The sequence below is a fragment of the Aulostomus chinensis genome, chromosome 14 (assembly GCF_037954235.1).
Source record: "Aulostomus chinensis isolate RoL2024-O1b breed Wild chromosome 14, RoL_Achi_v1.0, whole genome shotgun sequence".
Classification (NCBI taxonomy): domain Eukaryota; kingdom Metazoa; phylum Chordata; class Actinopteri; order Syngnathiformes; family Aulostomidae; genus Aulostomus; species Aulostomus chinensis.
The window spans coordinates 3,123,597-3,144,033 of NC_141333.1; the positions used below are offsets into that span (position 1 = coordinate 3,123,597).

The 20,437-nt window shown below is 44.9% G+C and overlaps 1 protein-coding gene across 1 annotated transcript in view; it reads right to left on the reverse strand.

Annotated features, from left to right (window-relative positions):
• Nucleotides 1-4,497: 4,497 nt before the first annotated feature.
• LOC147249455 (thiamine transporter 2-like) overlaps nt 4,498-20,437 on the reverse strand; it is a 77,776-nt gene continuing 61,836 nt past the window's right edge. The window contains exons 4-9 of the mRNA XM_086225116.1: nt 14,443-14,613; nt 13,805-14,304; nt 11,408-12,104; nt 6,079-6,271; nt 5,652-5,793; nt 4,498-5,464 (exon numbers count right to left, since the gene is read on the reverse strand). Of these exons, the coding sequence (XP_086081242.1) occupies nt 5,324-5,464; nt 5,652-5,793; nt 6,079-6,271; nt 11,408-12,104; nt 13,805-13,996 (1,365 nt within the window). The 5' untranslated portion in view covers nt 13,997-14,304; nt 14,443-14,613 and the 3' untranslated portion in view covers nt 4,498-5,323. The remainder of the gene's footprint in view (nt 5,465-5,651; nt 5,794-6,078; nt 6,272-11,407; nt 12,105-13,804; nt 14,305-14,442; nt 14,614-20,437) is intronic.

Below are 20,437 nucleotides of genomic sequence, written 5' to 3' on the forward strand. Positions count from 1 at the left end.
AGAGCCGTGTTTGAAAATGGAGGGCAGGCAGGACTTAAAGTAAATGAGGTTTACAAAAAAACAATTTAAAACAGGACACTGGTACATGTAAGGTTCCAACCACAACCACCCAGACAACAAAACTTAAATAGACTCAGCTAAAGACCAAACAAGGAACAGGTGGCGCACATGAGGGCAGGGAAGGAGCTGATAGGGTGAGAGACACCAGGAGCAGGACTGGGACTGACGAGGACTGATTAACTGACAAGACACAGGTGAGGCAGAAAGAAGGTGGGAAACTAACACACAGGAAGAACTACCAAAATAAAAACCTGGTGCAAACTAAAAAAAAATCCCAAACTAGAAGTCCAGAACTGAAAATGAGACACAGTCGTGATGAAAGCCTGTCACAAACCATAACTCAGAGATATTAATCTAATATTGAATGACAAAGCATCCACACACAAAATCCAGCACCCCAGTCATGAGTGAGCGATGTGGAGTTCACCGCTGTCTGATCAAGATGGTGGTGTGAATGCTTGCAGTATTTGTCCTTTGAAGAAACAGCCGTACAAACAACGTTTCGGCACGCTGACTTCTGATAGGCTGAGTTCCCTCCACATCTGATCTTGTATTATATAAAGTCATTACGACACGTCACGAGGGACCGGTTTCGCCAAAGGTTCATCTCCTCTGAAACATCCTTCCTCTCTGGTGGAGCAGTCTTGTGTTGGAGACATTCAGCCCTCACAATAGTGCAGACGGCATTGTGTGATGGACTTGCTGCCGTGCACCCACACCCACCCACACCCACACAGACCGTCACGTACTTACCGCTGTTCAGCAGGAGTAGCGTCACACTCTGAGATGCTAGCAGGTCACCGAGGGCTTGACTCTCTCAAGAAGTCTCAGCAAAGCCATTGAACCTTACAGGGCAGTCCGAGGGAAGCTTCAGAAACACGAGTGCAACTACAGTACTAATTGCTGCGAAAAATCATGTCATGTGGACATAAAGATTGTATACAGTTCATAATCAAAAAGATGGAGCCATCTGTAACCACCTAGCGAGGTGATGAAGTCATTACAACGGTGATTCATGTGTGCTTAGCGTGGCTTGGGGACCTGCCCAGATGGATCATATGTTTGAGAGAATGCGTGTCTCATCCCTCTCCTGGTCACACGGTGACACTCGTGCCCCCCCCCCCCCCCCCCACGTGTCTGACGTGATATTGACACATGACCTTCCTATTCATTGTGTTGTGGAATATTTTGGAATTGCACTTTGATTCAGGGAACAATGTCATGTGTTCAGTTTACTGAAGCAGTGTTGAATGCATACATGCATTGTTTGATGGAGAGGGAACGGCGCTGAGGGAAGTCCCCGACGCCAAACGCCAGCAGCTCTCCGGTTCGCTAATCATCTCCTACCAGGATGTTTGCCCTCATGTGTCAGGCCTCAATGCCAGCGCAGAGATAACTTCGACTCCCTTCAGTCACCTGACTCACACAATGGATGCACTTTTATTTTGATCAAAGCCGCTATGAGACGAGCACAACCCGACCCAGAGGATGCAGTGTTGATGCTTTGGGGTTCAGATCAGCCGTGATGTAAACATGACTCATGGGTAGAGGTGCTAGTGTGCCTGCTCACAAACACAGGAAACACACCTGTGTAGGCCAGGCACGGTTACGCTAACCACGCAAAATCAGTGCCAAAGCACTGATGTGTGTCACATGGGGACTCAGAAACTGACAACACACACACACACAGACATGAGGCAAGACGACACAGCAAGGAAACAAACAGAACGTGGCAAAGGGAAAAGAGTCGCTGTCACGTGTTTAGCAGGTCAGTCCTCGCGTTACGATAGGAGGCCATGACACGGGAAGAAGGGACGCCAGAGCAAAGATGACATGAAACCCACCAGCATCACAAGTAAATAAATTCCCCCAAATAATCAAGAAATAAAAGAGCACACAAAGGTACAGGAGACTCTGGCAAAAGAGAACGGGCGGGGGGGGGGGGGGGGGCAACAGCAGACACACTACACTCAGAACTAGACAGAAAGCAACCTCAGAGACCAGGAACTAGTCTGCTGCTGGTCACCAGTGAGTGTCTCTCGTTGTCTCTGCCCTTGGTCACTCTTATCACCTCCCCTCCTAACTGGGGGGGAGGGGCAGAGAGAGAACAGGACTCAAGACAATGAAGGTACACGTAATATGCATGCTAATTTTGGTGTGAAATTGTATAAAAGTTCCTGTGTTTACGTGCAATATTCTGTTTTACACACACACACACACACACACAAACACACAGGAGTCCTGGTACACAGACAACCCAACAAACAACATCTCTGTATGTGTTAGTTTCCACTCCCACTTGGTTTACCAGGCATCTGCATCTTCCCCTCTGTGGCGCCTCGAGGAATCCGTCAGCAGTCGTTTCCTTGAATGTCCCAACTGTCAGACTTCAAGTCCTCTGGCCTCTACTGGCCATTTCCTCCAACACCTGAAGTTAATTTGTCTAATTTATAGCGGCGTCCACTCCACAACAATTCCTGGAATTGTGCCTCTCGTGGAGACTCATCAGGCCTTTTCAAAGACGACATTTTGACCTGCCGTAGTTGGAATAGGTGGATTTGTCAATCAATAAAATCAATTCTGACCAAACGCCATTTCAGCAGTTCAAACTCCTGACGTTGGGGTATTTGTCACTGTCATGGCTCAGTGGGTCGGAGGTACTCTTAATGTCGTTTGCAGCATCTGCGGTTTGATCATGAATGTCATGCAATCATATCATGCAATTTAATCTGTGGTGCACATGCCACTGATGTTTGACATGTGAAGCGCTCCAACTTCAGTGCGCCTACCTGGAAATATTACCCAGGAATGTCTTCTACATCCTCCTTATAGATCCCTTTATAACCTAACATTTAAGGAATCAAATCAAGTCAAGTACAGTCATTTCTTGTTAGCAGTCACGTTTCCTGGAATGAATGCATCAAATTGAGAGGGCGGGGCCGAGTGGTGGGGGCATCAGACGTGCCCGCATGTTGCGGCTGACATCATTAGAAAACACTGACCACTGAAGACCCACAGAGGGAAAAGGGGACTCTTCCATGTCTGGGCCGACGTGCCAGTGGTGGAGGTGGCAGACCTCCCCCAGAGGTCTGGGACTGTCCTGTGCGTTTGTGTCGATGAGAGCAGCGTCGAATGAGGCCCGTCTTGTTTTTACCAGGGTCAGTAGATCTGAAGGAGAGTCAGTGTTTCTATAAATCGCTGTTTAAAAAAAAAAGAAAAAAAAGAAGGAAATGTGATCTGCAATTTTTGTTTTCCATTGGGATTTTTGGTGAGTTGCGCAAAGAACACACGATGCCAAGTAAAATGTGTCCAAGATCCTTCTTCTGACGTCATACGGTCTTAAATGCTGTTGTAGAACATGTCAGCGCCTCTGCCTGCTGCTTAAAATTGTCTTTTTTTTTCTTTTTTTCAAATGACCAGGCAAACGCCACACCAGCAAACTGAAAAATAGAAGGATGTGTTGAAATGAGTGATAAACGCTGGTCTGAGGTGACTTCATTTTACATTTGAGTGAACCTGATAATATGAGAACAGTTGTGATTAGATGTTTTTTAATTATGTTGCTTTTTCACTTAAAACATCTAATGAGTCGCAATGACAGCACCAGAGAGAACCCAGGGACGTGTCATCAGCTCGATGGGAGTGATTAGCATGAGCCGCACACACAATATGCCAGCTCATTTGAGCTAACGGCTGCTCCAGTCATCCATCTTGGAAGCTTGATAAGCTTACTGTGCTAATCATGAATTATGGGTCAGAAGTGACGAGACGAGCATCATCTGACCACCTATTGATCCTTTCCCCTCTGACTGGCTGCATGGTGCTCATGAAGGACGGCACAAATGGCTAATGAGCTAATTCTTACAAACGTGCAGATTTAGAGCTTCAGGCTTAAAAAGAATCCAGCTATCAACTGATTTTAATGGAGTCATTTTTCCAAGTTTAGTGTTTATATTCAGGGAAATGTACACCTGTTTACTCATACAAAGCAGGCTCAGAGGCTGTGGGCCTCCAGGCCTCAGAAACACGTTGCTATGCTTCATCATTTTGCTGTGGAACCTCCAACATGGAGGTGGCACAGTGGCCAACACCGCTGCCTCACAAGTCCCAGCTGTCCCAAAAGAATCAGTCGTCCTGTTGGTGTTCCTGACTACGCTGCTGGCAGAAGATGAGGAGTTGGTATCGTGGCGATGCTGCTGTCTGCTCTGTAGAGGACGGGTCACGTGCAGGGGACAGGGGTTGATCCAGACTTCTGCTTCTAAATCTAGAGACGATCACTGGGCCGGCCGTCTGTCAACAGCCTCACCGGAAAAAACTGCCATCAAAACTTGGGGGAGAGTTTGGAGCACAGGCCCAGATGTGAATGTTATCTCCCCCCCCCCCCCCCCCCCCCCCAAATACAATAGAATAAACCAATTAAACAGTGATTTATTTGGCTGGGAAAAAGCAACGCCCCCACAGCTGAGTGACTTGCCTCACACACTGGACTTGAACGAGTCACAACTTCACTTTCATTGATGAAAAAACAAATGTAGGTCAAACTGAACAAAGGCACCAGAACTCAGAGGAGAGAAGTCTGCAGTCTTTGACAAGAGTTATTATTTGATCCTCTTATGACCCATTTTTGATGTTTTCTTTTTAGAATATTTGAAATGTAGTGGTTGGCAGATGGAGGATCGATTTGTCAGTCAGGGAGGCACGACGGTCTGATTTTTGATAAAAATCAAACATTTTCTATTTGTTGAGTCCTCAGGAAAAACTACGTGCCTGTAAAAGTCATGCTGTTGTTAATGAATGGGAAGTAAAAGCCTGTTTGTAATGGGAGGTTTTTAAAAAAAACCAAAACAAAACCTTTTGTATTTGGACCCAAGCACAAACACGGTTTATCTGAGAAAAAAAAATACACGCATTCAAAACTGCTTATTTGACCACTGATAAAATGCCACTGCACTGAAGTGTCAGTTGCTGTGAGAGATTATCAACAAGCGCCTGATTTCTATTTACTTTCAGAAGGAAACCTCCCGAAGGAGGGTTGTGTAACTGGGTTGAGTTCAACACACCACGGAAGTGTAACCAACTGCAGTAAACAGATATTGCCCTCCAGTGGCCACAGATGAGTATTGCATGACCAGTATTTTACCAGACCACTTTTTAAAGAACAATAATTATTATATTAACTCATGCACACACACACACACACACTGATCTCAGTGCGGACTGTTGTGAAGAACACTTGTATGTCTTCCGTGGGGCAGCGAGATCCTCACGCCTGCCGGGTCACCGGCAGGTTGGTTTCTCTCTCTGGTTTGCTGCCTGCCGGCTGGAACACTCGGAGGGCGATGTACACACCTCTGACGGTGAAAGGCAGGGAGATGACAACAAAGTACGAGGCGTAGACGAGGTACTGAAACAGAGGTGGTTATTTGGACTGTGGGTGTGTATTTTCCCTTTATTCGATGTTTTTATTCTCATGAGATCCTTATTTAATTTAAATATTCAAAGGCTGTTCTTTCATTTTTCTATTCATGTTCAGTAATTTCAGATTTCACAGTTTTCCCTCTCTGAATTTTTGTGTCTGTCCCACTGTTTACCTGGGAGGTGATGGTGAGCCTCAGGGACTTGGTATTAATGACGACAGCGGTGAGAACACTCTGGAGAACTGTCCCCACGAAGCTGTTCATACCAAACACCAAGCCGTAGCGCTCCCTGCTCAGCAACCTGGCGATCTGAAACCTGGGAGGCGAGAGATCTTATAATCAATAGGAGGTGTTAATTGAGCGGCCTACAACAAAGACAGGTTGCTATGGAAACAAGATAAACCACATGAGAAAACTTCTTTTCAACAACATGTATGACTCTGGGTCATGAGCCGGAGTCCTGCCTCTCGCGTTCATCTCAGCGGTGATAAATAAAGTTTTATTCAAGTCATTAGTCAATGTGACATCGGCGTGTCCTCCTCATTGTCTCCTCAGAAACAACGCATCATGCCTGTCGCGTGATGTGGGCGTTCATGCTTACGTGCAGATGGTAATGAGCTGCATGTAAAGTGTTTTGAAGAGGATGTAGCATGTGTAACTGATCCAGATGTTATGGGCCAGGTCCATGAGGAATAAGGCCCCAGCGATCAGGACTGTGAAGCCCCCCAGGACCAGTTCCCCCCATACAGACCACTCCAGAGACATGTGACCCACAGCAACAGCGGCTGCTGCCCCTGAAAGAGGAAAATAATCCCAGAGTGAATTCACACTGGATGGTGAAACTCAGGCATGAAGACAAGCACGCCATAACTGTGTAACGTGTTCCCGCTGAACCGGACAACGACCAGACACTCGCCTGAGCATTCATCAGCTACGCCTTCAGTTAAATCAGAGCGCCGCCATTTCCTAACATCCGCCGTTCACAGACAACAAAAGACGATTTGTGTGCAGCCACGAAACATAAAATACTACAACAGATACAAAATATGTCATTAAAGGAACGTGCCAACTTTTTGTTTTGTTTTGAAAAACACTCACTGTCCATCATGTTTACAGTCAGACAAGAAGATAGAGGCCTTCTCTCCTCTCTGGTACCCCCCCCCCCCCCCCGACTGCTAGTTAGCTTAGCTGCAATGAAAGCAAGCATGAAATTATACATGTGACTTCAAGCAGGTGCCATGTCTTACTCAGATTCTTCTGCTTTCCACCACATGGTGGCGCAGTTCATCCCTGATATGTCATTGCTCCTTCCACCACATGTGAAGGACTAATATCCTCATCCACTGTTAAACCCACATCGTCGTCGCTCTTACTGGTTTCATCTCATCGGTATTCACTGGTTCCTCTCCAGATAATTTCCCTTCACCGCTCACATGATTGGTCATTATTGTAATTACTGATATTAGAAAAAAAGCATTGATTGTGCATCGTGTCACTGTAAATAAGGAAACCACTGACTTCTGAGGCGCAGATGCATCAGCAGCGATTTGAATCCTTCGTCTACTGCAGTATCAGCAGCCTTTCTCAGTAAATGTGTACATTCACTTTGATTCTCATCCAGTCCGAGTCAATTAGCACGATTAGTCCAATATGAACACCATCTAAGCCGCTCAGTGTATTTAAGACGAACCTAATCAATCCCCCTGACTCTGATTAGCACAGGGGGGTCAAACGCTCACAGAATAATCAGACGAGTCTCCACGGGGGTTTATTTGCTCCTCCCATCATGGATGAGGATCAACGATGCAGCCGCTAACACGGCATGGGTTCATCTTGAATCACAAATAACTGATCACCTCTCACTCTAAGACTTAACCTGCTTTCTGTATGTGACTGCAGATGAAAGCTAAACTTGCACTTATCAAAGCTGAAGTCCACTGGCAGCAGGGGCCCAGCCGTCTGGCTGAAAGTGATTTGCTCCAGACTCAGCTGACACCTGTCAAGGTGCTCCCATATAGTTCAGAAGGCTACATACAATGATTTGTGCATATTCCTATGAATTGCCAACAATAGGTAATGTCAGTGGGGACCTTCTGCATAGCTGAGCGCTGCTTTCGTGTGGCTAACGTTTTTCTAACCCCGAAACAAACGAAAAGAAGAAAACAGAGGGCTTTTATGGTGAAAGTGATGTTTTCACTCTGTTTCCTGACGGTTTGAGTTCCAGCGCTCTGCGAAGTTCATCAACTCACTGAAAGAACAATAGTACACATGCAGGTGGCCAAAATGTCCGGCTTGTGTTGCTGCTCCTCAGCTCTGCGACAGTTAGTCATCACTGTGAAGGAGAGCTCTCCAAAGACTCCTGGGGCAGGCCTGTGGGTACCCCCACCATGGGCGCCTCACCACTGCCACCTAGAGGAAAATTGTGCTGTTACAGGACGAGACAAAGTGGCACTAGCCTGCTCGGGTGGTTGGCTAATTTCCAGAAAGGAGCGAAGGGGAGAAAATTAGCGTAACAATGACGATTTTCAGGATCTGCTCAGAAGACTGCAGATAAACTTGCTCCACATGAGGTTTCTCTCTCTGCTGACACTGAATACAGCCTCAGAGGAGACAGCAATTTGGTTTTTTTGGTGTTTATACAGGATAAAAAAATACTTGAAAATTGTAAAAGATGGAGTTTAGTCCGATTTTCTTATTGTCACCCCTACACGGAAAGTTCAAATGCTTTAATTTCCTCCAAAGTAAAATGTTTGCAGTGTGTTTCTCCTGCGCTGATGTGTGTGTCATAAGTAAAAATATCTGAACTTTTTTTTTTTTTTTTAGCTGTAGTGCATGGCCTAAATCTAAATGGAAATATGCAGTATGTAGTTTCATACTAAATTAAAGAGGAAACCTTGGAGAACCCTGACCTGAGGATGAGGTTGAGATGAGAGTTCTTCCTGAATTAAATACTGTCGATTTTTGATGTGCAAATGAGTTGTAATCACGCTTTAAAATCACAGTTTAATACTGTAGATGGGTCAAGGTGCCCAGCTCCGCCTCCTCCTCGGAACAAAGCTGAGCATTACTCACTTCGCTCTGTACACACATTTGGTTTTATCTCAATACAAATGAGCTCCCAAAAATGTTGCTTTCAAAGCTCCAGGACATACCGCTATTAATGTTAATGCTGTGTATGAAAATAGTAAATTATGTTGCACTCCAGCCCCATATTTTATCATCCCAGTAATCCATATTCATATTTTCCCTATCAGTTTCCACCAGGTTTTTCCTCTGGGATGTTCCAAGTGCAGAATAGAGAAAAATGCGACAGAAACCTTTGGGGGAATAGCAGACACGGCCCCTACAGCTTGACTGCATGTTGGGTGTCGCTGTTACAAGTGAAAGGCATACAGCTGGATGTGGTTTACACAAAGTAATTGCCTTTGGTTTCGGGGGAATACAGGAATGTATCAGTACTATAATCAATAAAAGAGCACTGGCTGGATGGCAGCAGCTGCTATGGCCATCTGGGGATGAGAGCAGGCAATTAAATAGTCTAATTAATGCTGCTCCCATTGTCTGCTGTGCTTTGGGAGTTGTGGAATGCTGATAGATATAGGGATAGGGATTGTTTATTCGTCATCTATGTTTTGTTTTTTTTGAGTAAGGAGATTAGAACATAGTGGTTATTGGCTAAAATAAACAGTTTTGGACTGAGCAACTCCAGCTCCTCCAACAACAGTAAGCCTGAGTCGTTGCTGCATTCACAGTTTATCTGCTAAGCAAATCAAACACAGAGGCAAACTATGAAGCCGCTTCTACCCTCAGGGGTACTTGGTTTTTTTTGTTGTTGTTGCTGTAAGAAATATTTTCATGGCATCGGCCAATCATTTTTGAATGTAATGCACTCAACCTTAAACATCGTTGCCTCCTTCAAATAATGGCCTTGGTCAATTTTTTTTTTTAAGTTGTTCAGAAAACACACACACAAAAAAAACCTGGAGACAAAACATCATGAGTTGATTTGAGCAACAACAAAAAAAAAAGTCAAAAAATGACAGGCATTTACTTTAAGAAGGCGACGCCATGTGGGTTTTACTTGAATTCAAATAATCCATATGATTACATTTGAGTAATATTTCCTCTCAGTGTTGCTGAACAGCTTTCCCTCATCTCAAGGTCTAAGGATTTTTTTTTTTACATTCTTGGTATGCGCCTTTGAAAAAGCTCAGCTCATGACCCCACAAATGCACCTTTCCCATTCTATCCTGCAGTTCTGTGTATTTGACTGTAACCACTCTGTCCTCCTGTATGAGAGTTTAAAGTTTGAAGTGATGTGAAAATCAGTTTTCTGGCCCGCGACTGTTCCATTGAATCTAAACATCAGCGGTTCTCCTCCAGTTCCACGTCAGTGCCAACCGGCCCAAAATCATTTTCTACAGGAACCAAAGGTGCATCTTTCCACATTCCTCATTTCTCCACATGGCAGTCGGAGGCACCGGACCGGAGGACGCGATGCAAACTCAAGCACCAAGTCGTCGCCATCCGGCGGGATAAATTTGTGCTTTGCGGTGCGACAGTGCGATGACGGTCTGGTTATCTTTGGAAGCAGGCCAGCTGCTGGGACAACCAGACTGACGGGGCTGTTAAAATTGACGAGGGGGCAAATCTTCCCACGTGTTTGAGCATCGTGTCCAACATGCTGGGGAGGAACGTTTGGGAAGGTCGCCAGGTTGGTGGTGGGATTTAGGAAATGATTTCGATTTTTTTTCCATATTTTCTGCTGATAAGTCCAAACTTTTCTTTGAACTAAGGAAGCAAGAAAAAAAAAATGTACAAGTTCTTGGCTAATTAAGAGAATTGTATTTCAAATCCAAACTGTCTGTTTATTCCCCAGCAGTGGTGAAGCCAGTATTAACGTGTCCTTGTACAACTTCAGGAATCAAAGACACGACTTCTAAAGAGATTCAAATGAATGGAAAAAAAGAGCCTAACAAAACAATAACCAAAAATATCAGGGTCATTAAATGAAAGAGAGGATTTTGTCTGTCTCTCCCTTTGACTAAATCTTCTTAACTGTCTTCACTCCTTGGACTGTCAACATGGAAGAAATAAATTTGAATTAAAAGTTCTGTTTCCAACTATGAAAAGCAAGCGGAGCTGAAGTGAAGTGTCTGTCTCCTCCTCTTCTAAAGGGGACAACATGACCCGCAGCTAATAGCCTAAACGTGTCTGTCTCACACATCTGGAGGAACCGCGCTACCTTTCAGAACCCCGTTTGAATGTTTGTGCGGTGAGAAACAGGGTCAGGTAACGGGCTTCAAATATTTGGTGAGGCAGAACTTCAGTGTGTCGTTATTGTCTGGATTATATTTTTGTTGTTTTTGCTTTTTTTCCCTCCGTAGTGTTCATGAATATATTGAAAGGTTGGGTTTGGGGATCATAATTGAGGGGATAAAAGCTCCTCTTCCCCTCTTGTGGTGCAAAACTTCATTTCTTAGGGCGATTAATAAAATTTATTTTCTTGCTGTTGTTTTTTTTTCACTTTTACTCAAGATGGGGATATTACTCTATGAAAAAGTGACATATTTCCTTTGAAACGGGTCATCTGATCACATTGTGACGTCCTGTAAACAACGCTAATGGCTGCCCCCTGCTCTGGGTCAGGGCGCTAGCATCTCCACAAGGGCCTTAAACTGACACACACACCCTAAAATACAGCATGAAGCTGCCATGGTGTCTCAGCTCCTGCGCCAGGCAGTGCAACTCCCCTTCTCCTCCTCTGCTTTGTCAGATGAGATGTCCCCAGAACCCCTTCCTTCCTATCACTGAACAAATGTTGCAGCGTATTCTCAGGCAACTCTTGGCACCTTTATTCATCACACCAGGTGTGGAAAGGCCTTCAAGCCAATGAATCGAGCGTGCTTGAGTTCCCCACTGTGGTTTACCTGACAGCGTGCTGATGGCCTCTACTCCTCCATTGTAGGCGGTGAAGTTGTGTGGCTGCTTATAGTCCCAGAGGAGCTGCACGTAGCCAGTCACCTGGTAGAAACCACACCTCCCAGTGGCGGACCATATACAGAAGAAGAGCACAGCCACGGACGAGTAGCACTTCTTACAGTCCAACAAGAACCTCCTCAGCACTGCTGGTCCCGGGTCGTTTCTCTCTTCCCTCTCCTGTTCTGAAGATATATCCTCAAGTAATAAACTCCTCTCAGGCATAGGCAGGAAAAATGAAGTTATCAGTGCAATGGAGAGGGAGATCAGCGTCACCACGCCTAAGCAGTACAAGGAGACCCCACCCAGAGAGACCAGCAGCTGAGCCACCAGGGCACCCACAGCGTAGCCCAAAAGTATGGCCCCTCTGACATAGCTGGTCACTCTCTGATAGTGGCTGGGCTGGACCACGCGGTAAATATAGGAGAAGTAGGCCACATCTGCTGCCATGGCAATGCTATAGCTGAAGAAAGCCAACTGAGAACAGCGGACCCCTGAGCCGACCAGTATCAGCAGAAACGCTGCCACATAGGTGAGTCCTTGGAGCACGATGACCGGCTTGTACCTGAGCACGTCCGTCACCAGGAGGACCGGGACAAGGAGGAACACGGTGGAGTACGCCCACACTGGATACACCTGTCGAGTCACCTGAATACACAGGAAGGCAAACAGAGGATGCAATTTGTTCCACCAGTCAGTAACGTTGGACGCTTGTGAGAGTTTGGACAATGAGAGAAGCTTTCAGGGCTGTTTCTGCTGAGACCAAAGTGAGGAGGCATGAAAGCGCTCTTTGTCTGCAAACTTGGACAATGATTCTAACTTGCTCGTCTAAAAAGCCACTCGTCATGCTTGCTGTCAGCAGCTGGAGTGTACCTGTCCTGTGTAAACAGACACTTGAGCATCGCATCGCAGAGGTGTAAGGATGCTGGGTAGCGAGGTTTTCGACTGGAGAGGCTCTTCACCACGGCTCCCTCCAGCCTCTATTCTTGTCGTGGCGTGTAAACATGACACGTCTGCTGATGTTAGTCTGGTGTCTGCTTACATCAGTTTGCTCCAGTTAAACATTATTCTTTCATGTATTGATAGAAGATTCTAACATGTTACTGAATAATGAAAGAAAGATGCAATAAATATTGCAATATCCTTCCTCTAAGATAAAATGTTAAATGACTAATTTAAAAAGGTTGCTTTACTTCAAAGGGCCAATCCATAGACCTATTTTCTTTTTTCCCTCCGTGCGTCTCATCGGGGACAGAAGGATGTCAGTTAATGAGTCAAACCTTCCTTTTCTGTTCAATATTTCACTTCAAATTAAGATGCAGCTATTTGACCCTCAAATTACGGTTAAATTTCATTTGGATATTCATTCTTCCATGGCAGGGATTCTCATGTCCTCACGGTAACCTGTGAAAACTGGGTTGCCATGGCGACCATGTTTCCACAGCTTACGTTTACATGTTTGTCAAAGGTCATTTTGAGACTTCAACTTCTTTGCACAGTTTCAGCTCCTCTCTCGAAGACGCTACAAGGACAAGAGTGCTCATGAGGAGTTTTTGTATCGCAACGAGTTCTTGAGGAAGCGGAGCTCAGTCTGTCAGCAAACCGGGACTACAACTGTTGACAACATTTTTCAGATTTTGGCGACAAAAACGAGTAAATCAAGCGGACTGGCGGAGAGCACGTAGCCTCACCGTCTTTGTGGCTGATGCCATCTCGAGGCCTGAGTAAATGTGGACAGATGGACAGATGAAGTCCCCGCCACCATGGTCTAATTTGTAAAAATAGAAACGTTTCCAAGTCCAGTGTCACAGAAAGCCATTTCTTGCGATGCTAAATGGAATGTAACAGGTTGCTCCTCGGCTCACACGACACTCCTCCACTAAGTTTGCTGAAATTAAGTTTCATTCTTGTGGAATCCTGCACAAACAACACCAAAATGGAGGTGAATTGACTAAAGCTAATATGCACGTTCATTAAAAACTAAATCAAACGGACCCACTAAAAAGAAAAACAAAACAAACCCCTGAGGAGACACGATGAGGATCACCATCAACAAACAAGGTCAACTTTCATGAGATTAAAGAGTCTGGTTTTTCTCTGATTAAAGCTAAAATGATTGTGGTCGATTAAATAAGAACAAGATTATGACAAAACTGACGAGGACGACTGACTCGGGACAAAGCCTAAACACCAATATTAGCAACAGAGAGAAATGGAGGCGGTCCAGCTGTGGCTTTGGTGTAAACACAAACTTATTTATTCTATTATTCATGTTATGGATATGAAAACAAAACCACAGAGCAAATCTAATAGCCTACGCCTCGCATCACCATTTCATAATACCTGACCTGCTCGGTGGTGAGATTCTTGTAAGTTCCTGTGAGAAACTCTGTCAGGAAAGGCTCTATGGGCCTCATCATGGAGCAGAAACCATAGATGCATAGCAGCACAGTTGGGCCCACCCAACCGGCATGACAGGGCCCATAATGGCCTCCCCAGCACGGCCCAATGCCACACTCCCCGCTGCAGCGAAAAGCCATCGTTCCTCTTCAGCTCCCCGGGGACGTCTCTCCGTCCGGTAGGAGTGCAGTCTAATTTGAGCAGTTTAATCTGGTGAGATATGGACGCTTCAGATAAGGCCAAGGTGAGACTGAAAGTGAAGACCGAGTCACATGTTCGGCTATTGTTGTTTCTCACCTCTGAAGTTTTCCTGGCGAGACGGGAAAAAATGGGAGGGTGCGAGTGAAGACACATTAAGATGAAATATGAGGTAGGGAGGCCCTGGGGCTCCAGCAGGTTATAATAAATACTGTCTCCACTGCTGTCTTTGTACAAAACACCCTCATTCCTGTGGATATTGAGGAAGGGGAGAAGTCAAGCAGAGGAATATGTATGAAGGTGAGCGTGCTCCTGCACCGAGTGTCAACACTGGGGGCTTTCTTGCTTTTTGCCACCATTAAAGGAGTCAGATGTGACTGATGCGTACTGAGTAATCATGAAGTTCTGATGCGGGACAGAAGAAGTGCTGGAATCGGATGCTGACACAGACGTTCACACGTCGCCTGACTCCACTCATCGATCAGATGTCAGGACGCTGGCGCCGATCCAAACAGTGATCCAGATTCTGTTCCACGGCTTCAACGGGACCACGAACCTGCTGTAACATAACATTAGACACATGCCCATCCACAAAACATCGATTACATTTATATTCATTGCTCTTGTGGATACTCTTTTCTTTCAAAAATAAGTGCTGCATTGTTGTGCTGAAGCCTCATGATGGAACCAAACAAAAGAGCTCTGCTATCAGAAGCAGCATCGGCAGATATGCATCCGATCGTAACGGGAAAAAATGTGCTGCGTCTGTATTGATCATCAGAATTACCAGGATGCATGAAGCATTTGATCAAAATAAAGACAACCACACACATCCACCAATTTCACTCAGCTCCAAATCCGATTTCTCCCGTTTCCAATTACGCCATCCTTGCTCTTCTCATCAAGATAACATTTTGTCTCCGTGACGGTCGTAATTTCCTAACTTTAGAGTCAGCTCTGGACTTTGCTGGCTCCACACTGAAATCTTAATACTTACAGGAAGAGAAATCAGCGAGGCAATCCCTTCCTGCTCTGGGAATTACTGTAGTCTGAAATTCAAAATATACAGCAGCAAATCATGACTCACCAGCGGGGCGTCAACACAAAGCTCTGCCTCAGCTCAAACTGTCAGACTGTCTCCATGACTTAATTCTCAACAAGGTCACAAGCAAAAAATATTATTCAAGTGAATATATTTAGCTCTCCCACTGTAAGGTTGCCAGCTTTACAGTGTGAGATGCTCAGTCGCCGGAGGGAGCAGTCACAGAAACCTTTACACTGTCCAAACACTACTTGACCACTATTCTGCTGATGAATGCTCCCAGTAGGACTGCTGCTACTGGTGAAACTGGGCACCAGGTCAGATCATAGAAGGCGCCTATGTTTTCATTTACATAATGAGCGTCCAGGGAACCCGAGTGTGTTCTTACTCAAACATCTGTTCTTAGATTTGATGTTTTCTACACACTTTTCCATAAGGTGTAGGTGTGCTACAGTCAGCAGGAAGCAGAGTGGAAGCGCTCCAAACTCAGGTGATTATGACTGAAGTTGTGTGGATCATCTCGCTCAGATCTGGACAGCGTGTGGAGGAAGGTCAAGTCAGTGGATCACATCCAACAGCAGGACGCCAAAATGAATGATCAGCTGGTCGAGAGCCAAACGCTGGGGGAATACCGGACCAACCAGATGACCTAAGTGCCACACACTGCAACTTAGATTGTGTTTTTCCATCTTTGTTTTCATCATTTATCCTCTTTTCAGTCTCATGAGATTCCTTTGTTTCTCATCCGTCGTGGTGTCCGTTCAGATTCACTTCCTGGCTTGTGTGCGAGGACTTGGCCCCACCCCGATGTGCTGCACCTGCGTCTCATTGTCTCCCCTCCTGGTTGTCTGGGAGTCTTCCTCCTGGTTGGGTGCTTTGTCCTGTGCTCAGTGTCGTTTTGCACCTTCGCCCTCGCTGACCAAAAGTCAGACCTGATTAAAGCTTTCGTTTTCACGTATCAGGCTGAAGACACACGTGTGTGTGTGTGTGTGTGTGGTTGCACGCCTGATGATTCCTCTCAAGATGGCAAAGTAGAAGACTGCTCCAAAATTTCAGCTGCAAAAGCATTTTTTCATTTGATTTCTGAGAGCTGACATTAGCAAACTAATAATTATGATTTCATGGATTCCTAAAAAAAACAATACCTAATAAAATAAAACCTTATTTTGAGAAACATCAATGACATAATTACTTGGTGGAGGTAAAAATCCAACATGAATTGTCAAACCTACATTTGCAGCAAACAAGAAAACATGCATAACCCAACTGAAACAAAACCATGTGACCTACGGTGACAGCAGTAACTAAATGTATGCAGTGTTATGTTTCCCACCACCTCACAAACCTCAGCACTGAAGGAGGCTGGAGAAGCAGTGCAGCCGCGATGGCATGCCGAAAGTGGAATGCAGTCAACATTTTATTGGTGACCCAATAAAAGCAGAGCCTTGATCTATTTTGGGTTGTGACCCCGAGGTTTGGAGAGGCAGCATTGGATGGATTTAGGTGCCTGGGTAGATCAGCTCTCAGCTCCTTAGCTTATGGAGTAAATGGATTGTATTTATATCGCACCTTTCCAGTCTGCTGACCACTCAAAACACTTAATAACACATTCACTCTCCCAGCGACGGCGGGGGCATCAGGAACCGTTAAGAGGTTCCGTGTCTTGCTTACACTTTGACACAACTTCTGGAGGGGCGGAGAATCGAATCGGGAACCTTTCGATAACCAGATGACCCTCCTCCTGGGCCACAGCCCTCCTAGTCGGATGGAGATGGCTGCGATTTGCAAGCCAAAAAACAAGCATAAACTGAGGAGGAGAAACCGTCCCTGTTGGACTCAGGAAAGAAGCTTTGTTCACAAACTGCGGTAACTTTGTCCCGTTGTGCCTCTATGTTCTGACCAGTCTCCTGGGGGAGGTGAGGCCTGCACTGGCTTCTGTTCAGGTGTGAGATGCCGGTGCTCTTGTACAAACCCCGTCAGCAGTGACAAGAACTCTATACCAACTTGTTTCTGTGCATAAAGCTACAATTACAAAGGCCCTTTCAGTGAGACAGACGAGAACAGAACAGCCCAACGACTGAGCCAGACTTAGACACATTTAACTATGAAAATTATGGACGCACACAAATGAATATGGTCACTTGGGTAAATCCAGCATATTCCTTCAAGACAAAAATGTCCTGAAAATCCTGATCCAATCAAACGTTAAAGGAAGTGTCCCTGCCAAGCTCGTGACATCATATCTCCCACCCATTCCCAGGACTCTTAATCATGTCTGACCTGCAGACGTATTCCTGTTACTTTGCCAGTGATGGACCTCGTTCTTAATTCGATGGAGCCCATCAGCTCACTCTAGTTTTAGCACCTCGATGATCAAAAGTCCTTTTGCCCTCTTTTCCATCCGTCTCTTCGTAGAGAGGGACAGTCTTCAGATAGCTTAGCGATACCTCGATGTGAGTAAACTGTCAACTGCATGCTGTGCACAGTTGGGCCTAGTAGAGCCCAGCTTCTTGCAGGAGATCAAAAGTTTCAGGCTCCTGTTCTGCTCCATATCTCCTGTACCAGCTCGAACTAAAAAGTCTTAGAAGAAACTGTAGTGAGTTTGATTTTGGTGCGAGCCTGCAGTGAGTTTGGCACTTTGTTGAGGAAGCTATGAAACGCCTCAGTTGACCCTGCAGGGAACAAAGACGTGCATGTCGAGCTCAACTCTGAACAAGAACTGTAACGGCAAAGCCAAAATGAGAAGCTCTTGCAAAAAATCTTTTGTCAAAAAAAAAAAAGAAAAGAAGAGTTTTATGCCTCAACATATTTTGTTCTCAACAGCATTGCACTTTCGTGATTTAATTTCCTGTATATGCCCTCACTTAGTATTTCAATTAACCTATTTATCCTTTCTTCCTCCTCGCGTCTGAGCTGCTGCATCTGACACGTTCAAAGGCAACTCGGATGCATTGATTCCTAACACTTCACACACCAAACACTTCTTCCCACAATCTCTGTTTTCCTCGGTGGTAAATCAGGAGTCTGCTGCAGTCAGGAGCCTGACTTTGAAACAAACAGAGAGGAGTGTGTATATGTTAGAGGCGAGTGTGTTTAGTGAAGTGTTTGCAAGGCTAAGATAAGCATATGTGTGCAGCGGTCCGGCTGCATAACAACTCCTACTGTGTGCAGCTGATAAGACATGGAAGTTTGATGTGGTTTTTCTTCTTCCTCCCTCCATTGTGATTCATTTTGATTCCATTGGACAATAAATTGGACTGAGACGAAAAGTTTCAGGTTGTCGGACAATGAACATAAACACAGTGTAATCCAGGAGGCAGGGGTTGGTCCCTCGTACAAACTCTGATGAGACGAAACCTAACAGTGGAAATAAACAATAAATGAAGTTGAAAAAGTAAATTCAGAAACTTCTATACTGTCTCTCCAAATAAAAAAAAAAAAAAATCTGTTTACTGTTCACATAATGTATCCCACATTTAACCAGGAGATCAGTTCTCTTTAGCACGTGAGACCTAGAGAATTAAAAAAAAAATCAATTAAAAACAAACATGGAAATGGTAATGACACGGCCAGAAAAATCAAAGTAAAATAACTGAAAATTTGCATGGCAACATTGCTATTAACATTATGATGGTCGTAAAAAAACCCATGGAAAAATCAGGTGATTGCATGGACATCACTGATCACTTGAGCATTTCACTCAGAATGCCCTTACGGAACAAAGACACTGGAAAAAGTTAAATAAAAGGCTTAGATATCAACAAATTTCAAGCGTATAATTCTGAGCATCTGTGCATGTGATGAAAAATCAAGGAGTTATAAATTCCACCAAAATCGGCATATTTTATTCCTTTTGTTTCTTGAAATTCACATATTTACAGGAATTTCCATAAAAAAAGTTTTCAACACTTTGCAGAACTTCAAAACAAGAAAATATTCCCACAAACGTATGAGCTGAACTTCCATGGGACGTTGATAAACTGAGTGAGCAACAGCTCGAAGACATTCCACTGGACTGAGCTGTGCTGACTCAGCTCAGAAGTATTCCAATGACTGCACCTACAGGAAGATTGTTCTCAGTGTTGTGGGATGAAGGAATTCAGATCTTTGGAAGTGAGGCTGACCACGTCGTCCGAGGGCCTTGAGGACGTGTCTGCTCTCCAAGCTCTGGGAACAGAAAGAATGTCTGCTCAACACTAGATGGAGCTCCCGCGTCATGGTGCCGCCGCACTGTCGCTCCTCATATCTGTGCTGCAGGGTGCCCATGACACATTACTGACAATTCTGACAATGGCCAACATGTGAGAGCTGCAGGAAGAGCAGCAAGTGATTGACATGCTGATGGACAGACACACAGCCAAAACCTCAAAACCAGCTGTCCTCGCCAAGCAGCCATCTGCCACTTTCTGTCTAATTGGATGATAAGATTGGAATGTGCAGGCTTGATTGCTAAATATTTTGTCCCCATATGTTTTGAATTGTCTTTTGGACTTTTTAGTGTTGTAGCAAAAGTCTTGGCAGCTCTGGCAGAACAAGCAGACACAGTCAATAGATCAAGGCTGCCGCTGACTGCAGCTCTGATCTATTGACAAGTGTGAGTTGAAGATATAAATCGGCCTACAGAATCACATAAAGAGCCGCATTGTTGGATTACAGCTAAGCCTCTCTGACATTTTGCTCACTCACCCATGAGGAAACATTCCCTGACATTAAAAAATATTGTGAGTATCCAGGATTTTTCGAGGAACAAGGCTGTAACCACCGAGATTTTTGACAGATGTGGTGGGTGCTCGGATAATGTGATTAATATCAAGTGAGAAAATTTTCTCACATTAGAAATAAATGAACGAAAGAGGAAATTTCCTTCTTTCAATCATTAAAACATGAAAAATATCCTGCCCCATCATATACACCATTCTGGTGCTGCACCATCTTTGGTCAATTAAAATATTTCTGTTCTGAGTACTCTCACTTTCCTATAAAGGAAACGCTGCTGCAGAAATGTCCAGCTAATTACTGACAAGGAACCGTCAGGCAATCGGTAATAGATGTGATATTACCTTTGGGGACACAGCACGTCTCTCAGGACGGAGGAAAAAAGAAAGAAAGAGCAACGAGACGGAAGAAAGTCCAAGAATACAAATGTCATTGAATATCAATACAGCAAAGACAGTGTAAAGCTCACGAGAGGCTGCTTCCAATCAACACTTCACATTTTAGCCAAGTGGACCTGCGCTTGTCAGCTTTCCTGTGACATTTAAATCAGGAAACAAGGAGGTTTCTCACTGGTTAATCACACAAATGACAGTCAAAGCTCTGCCTGTGACGGGTCGACGGGGAA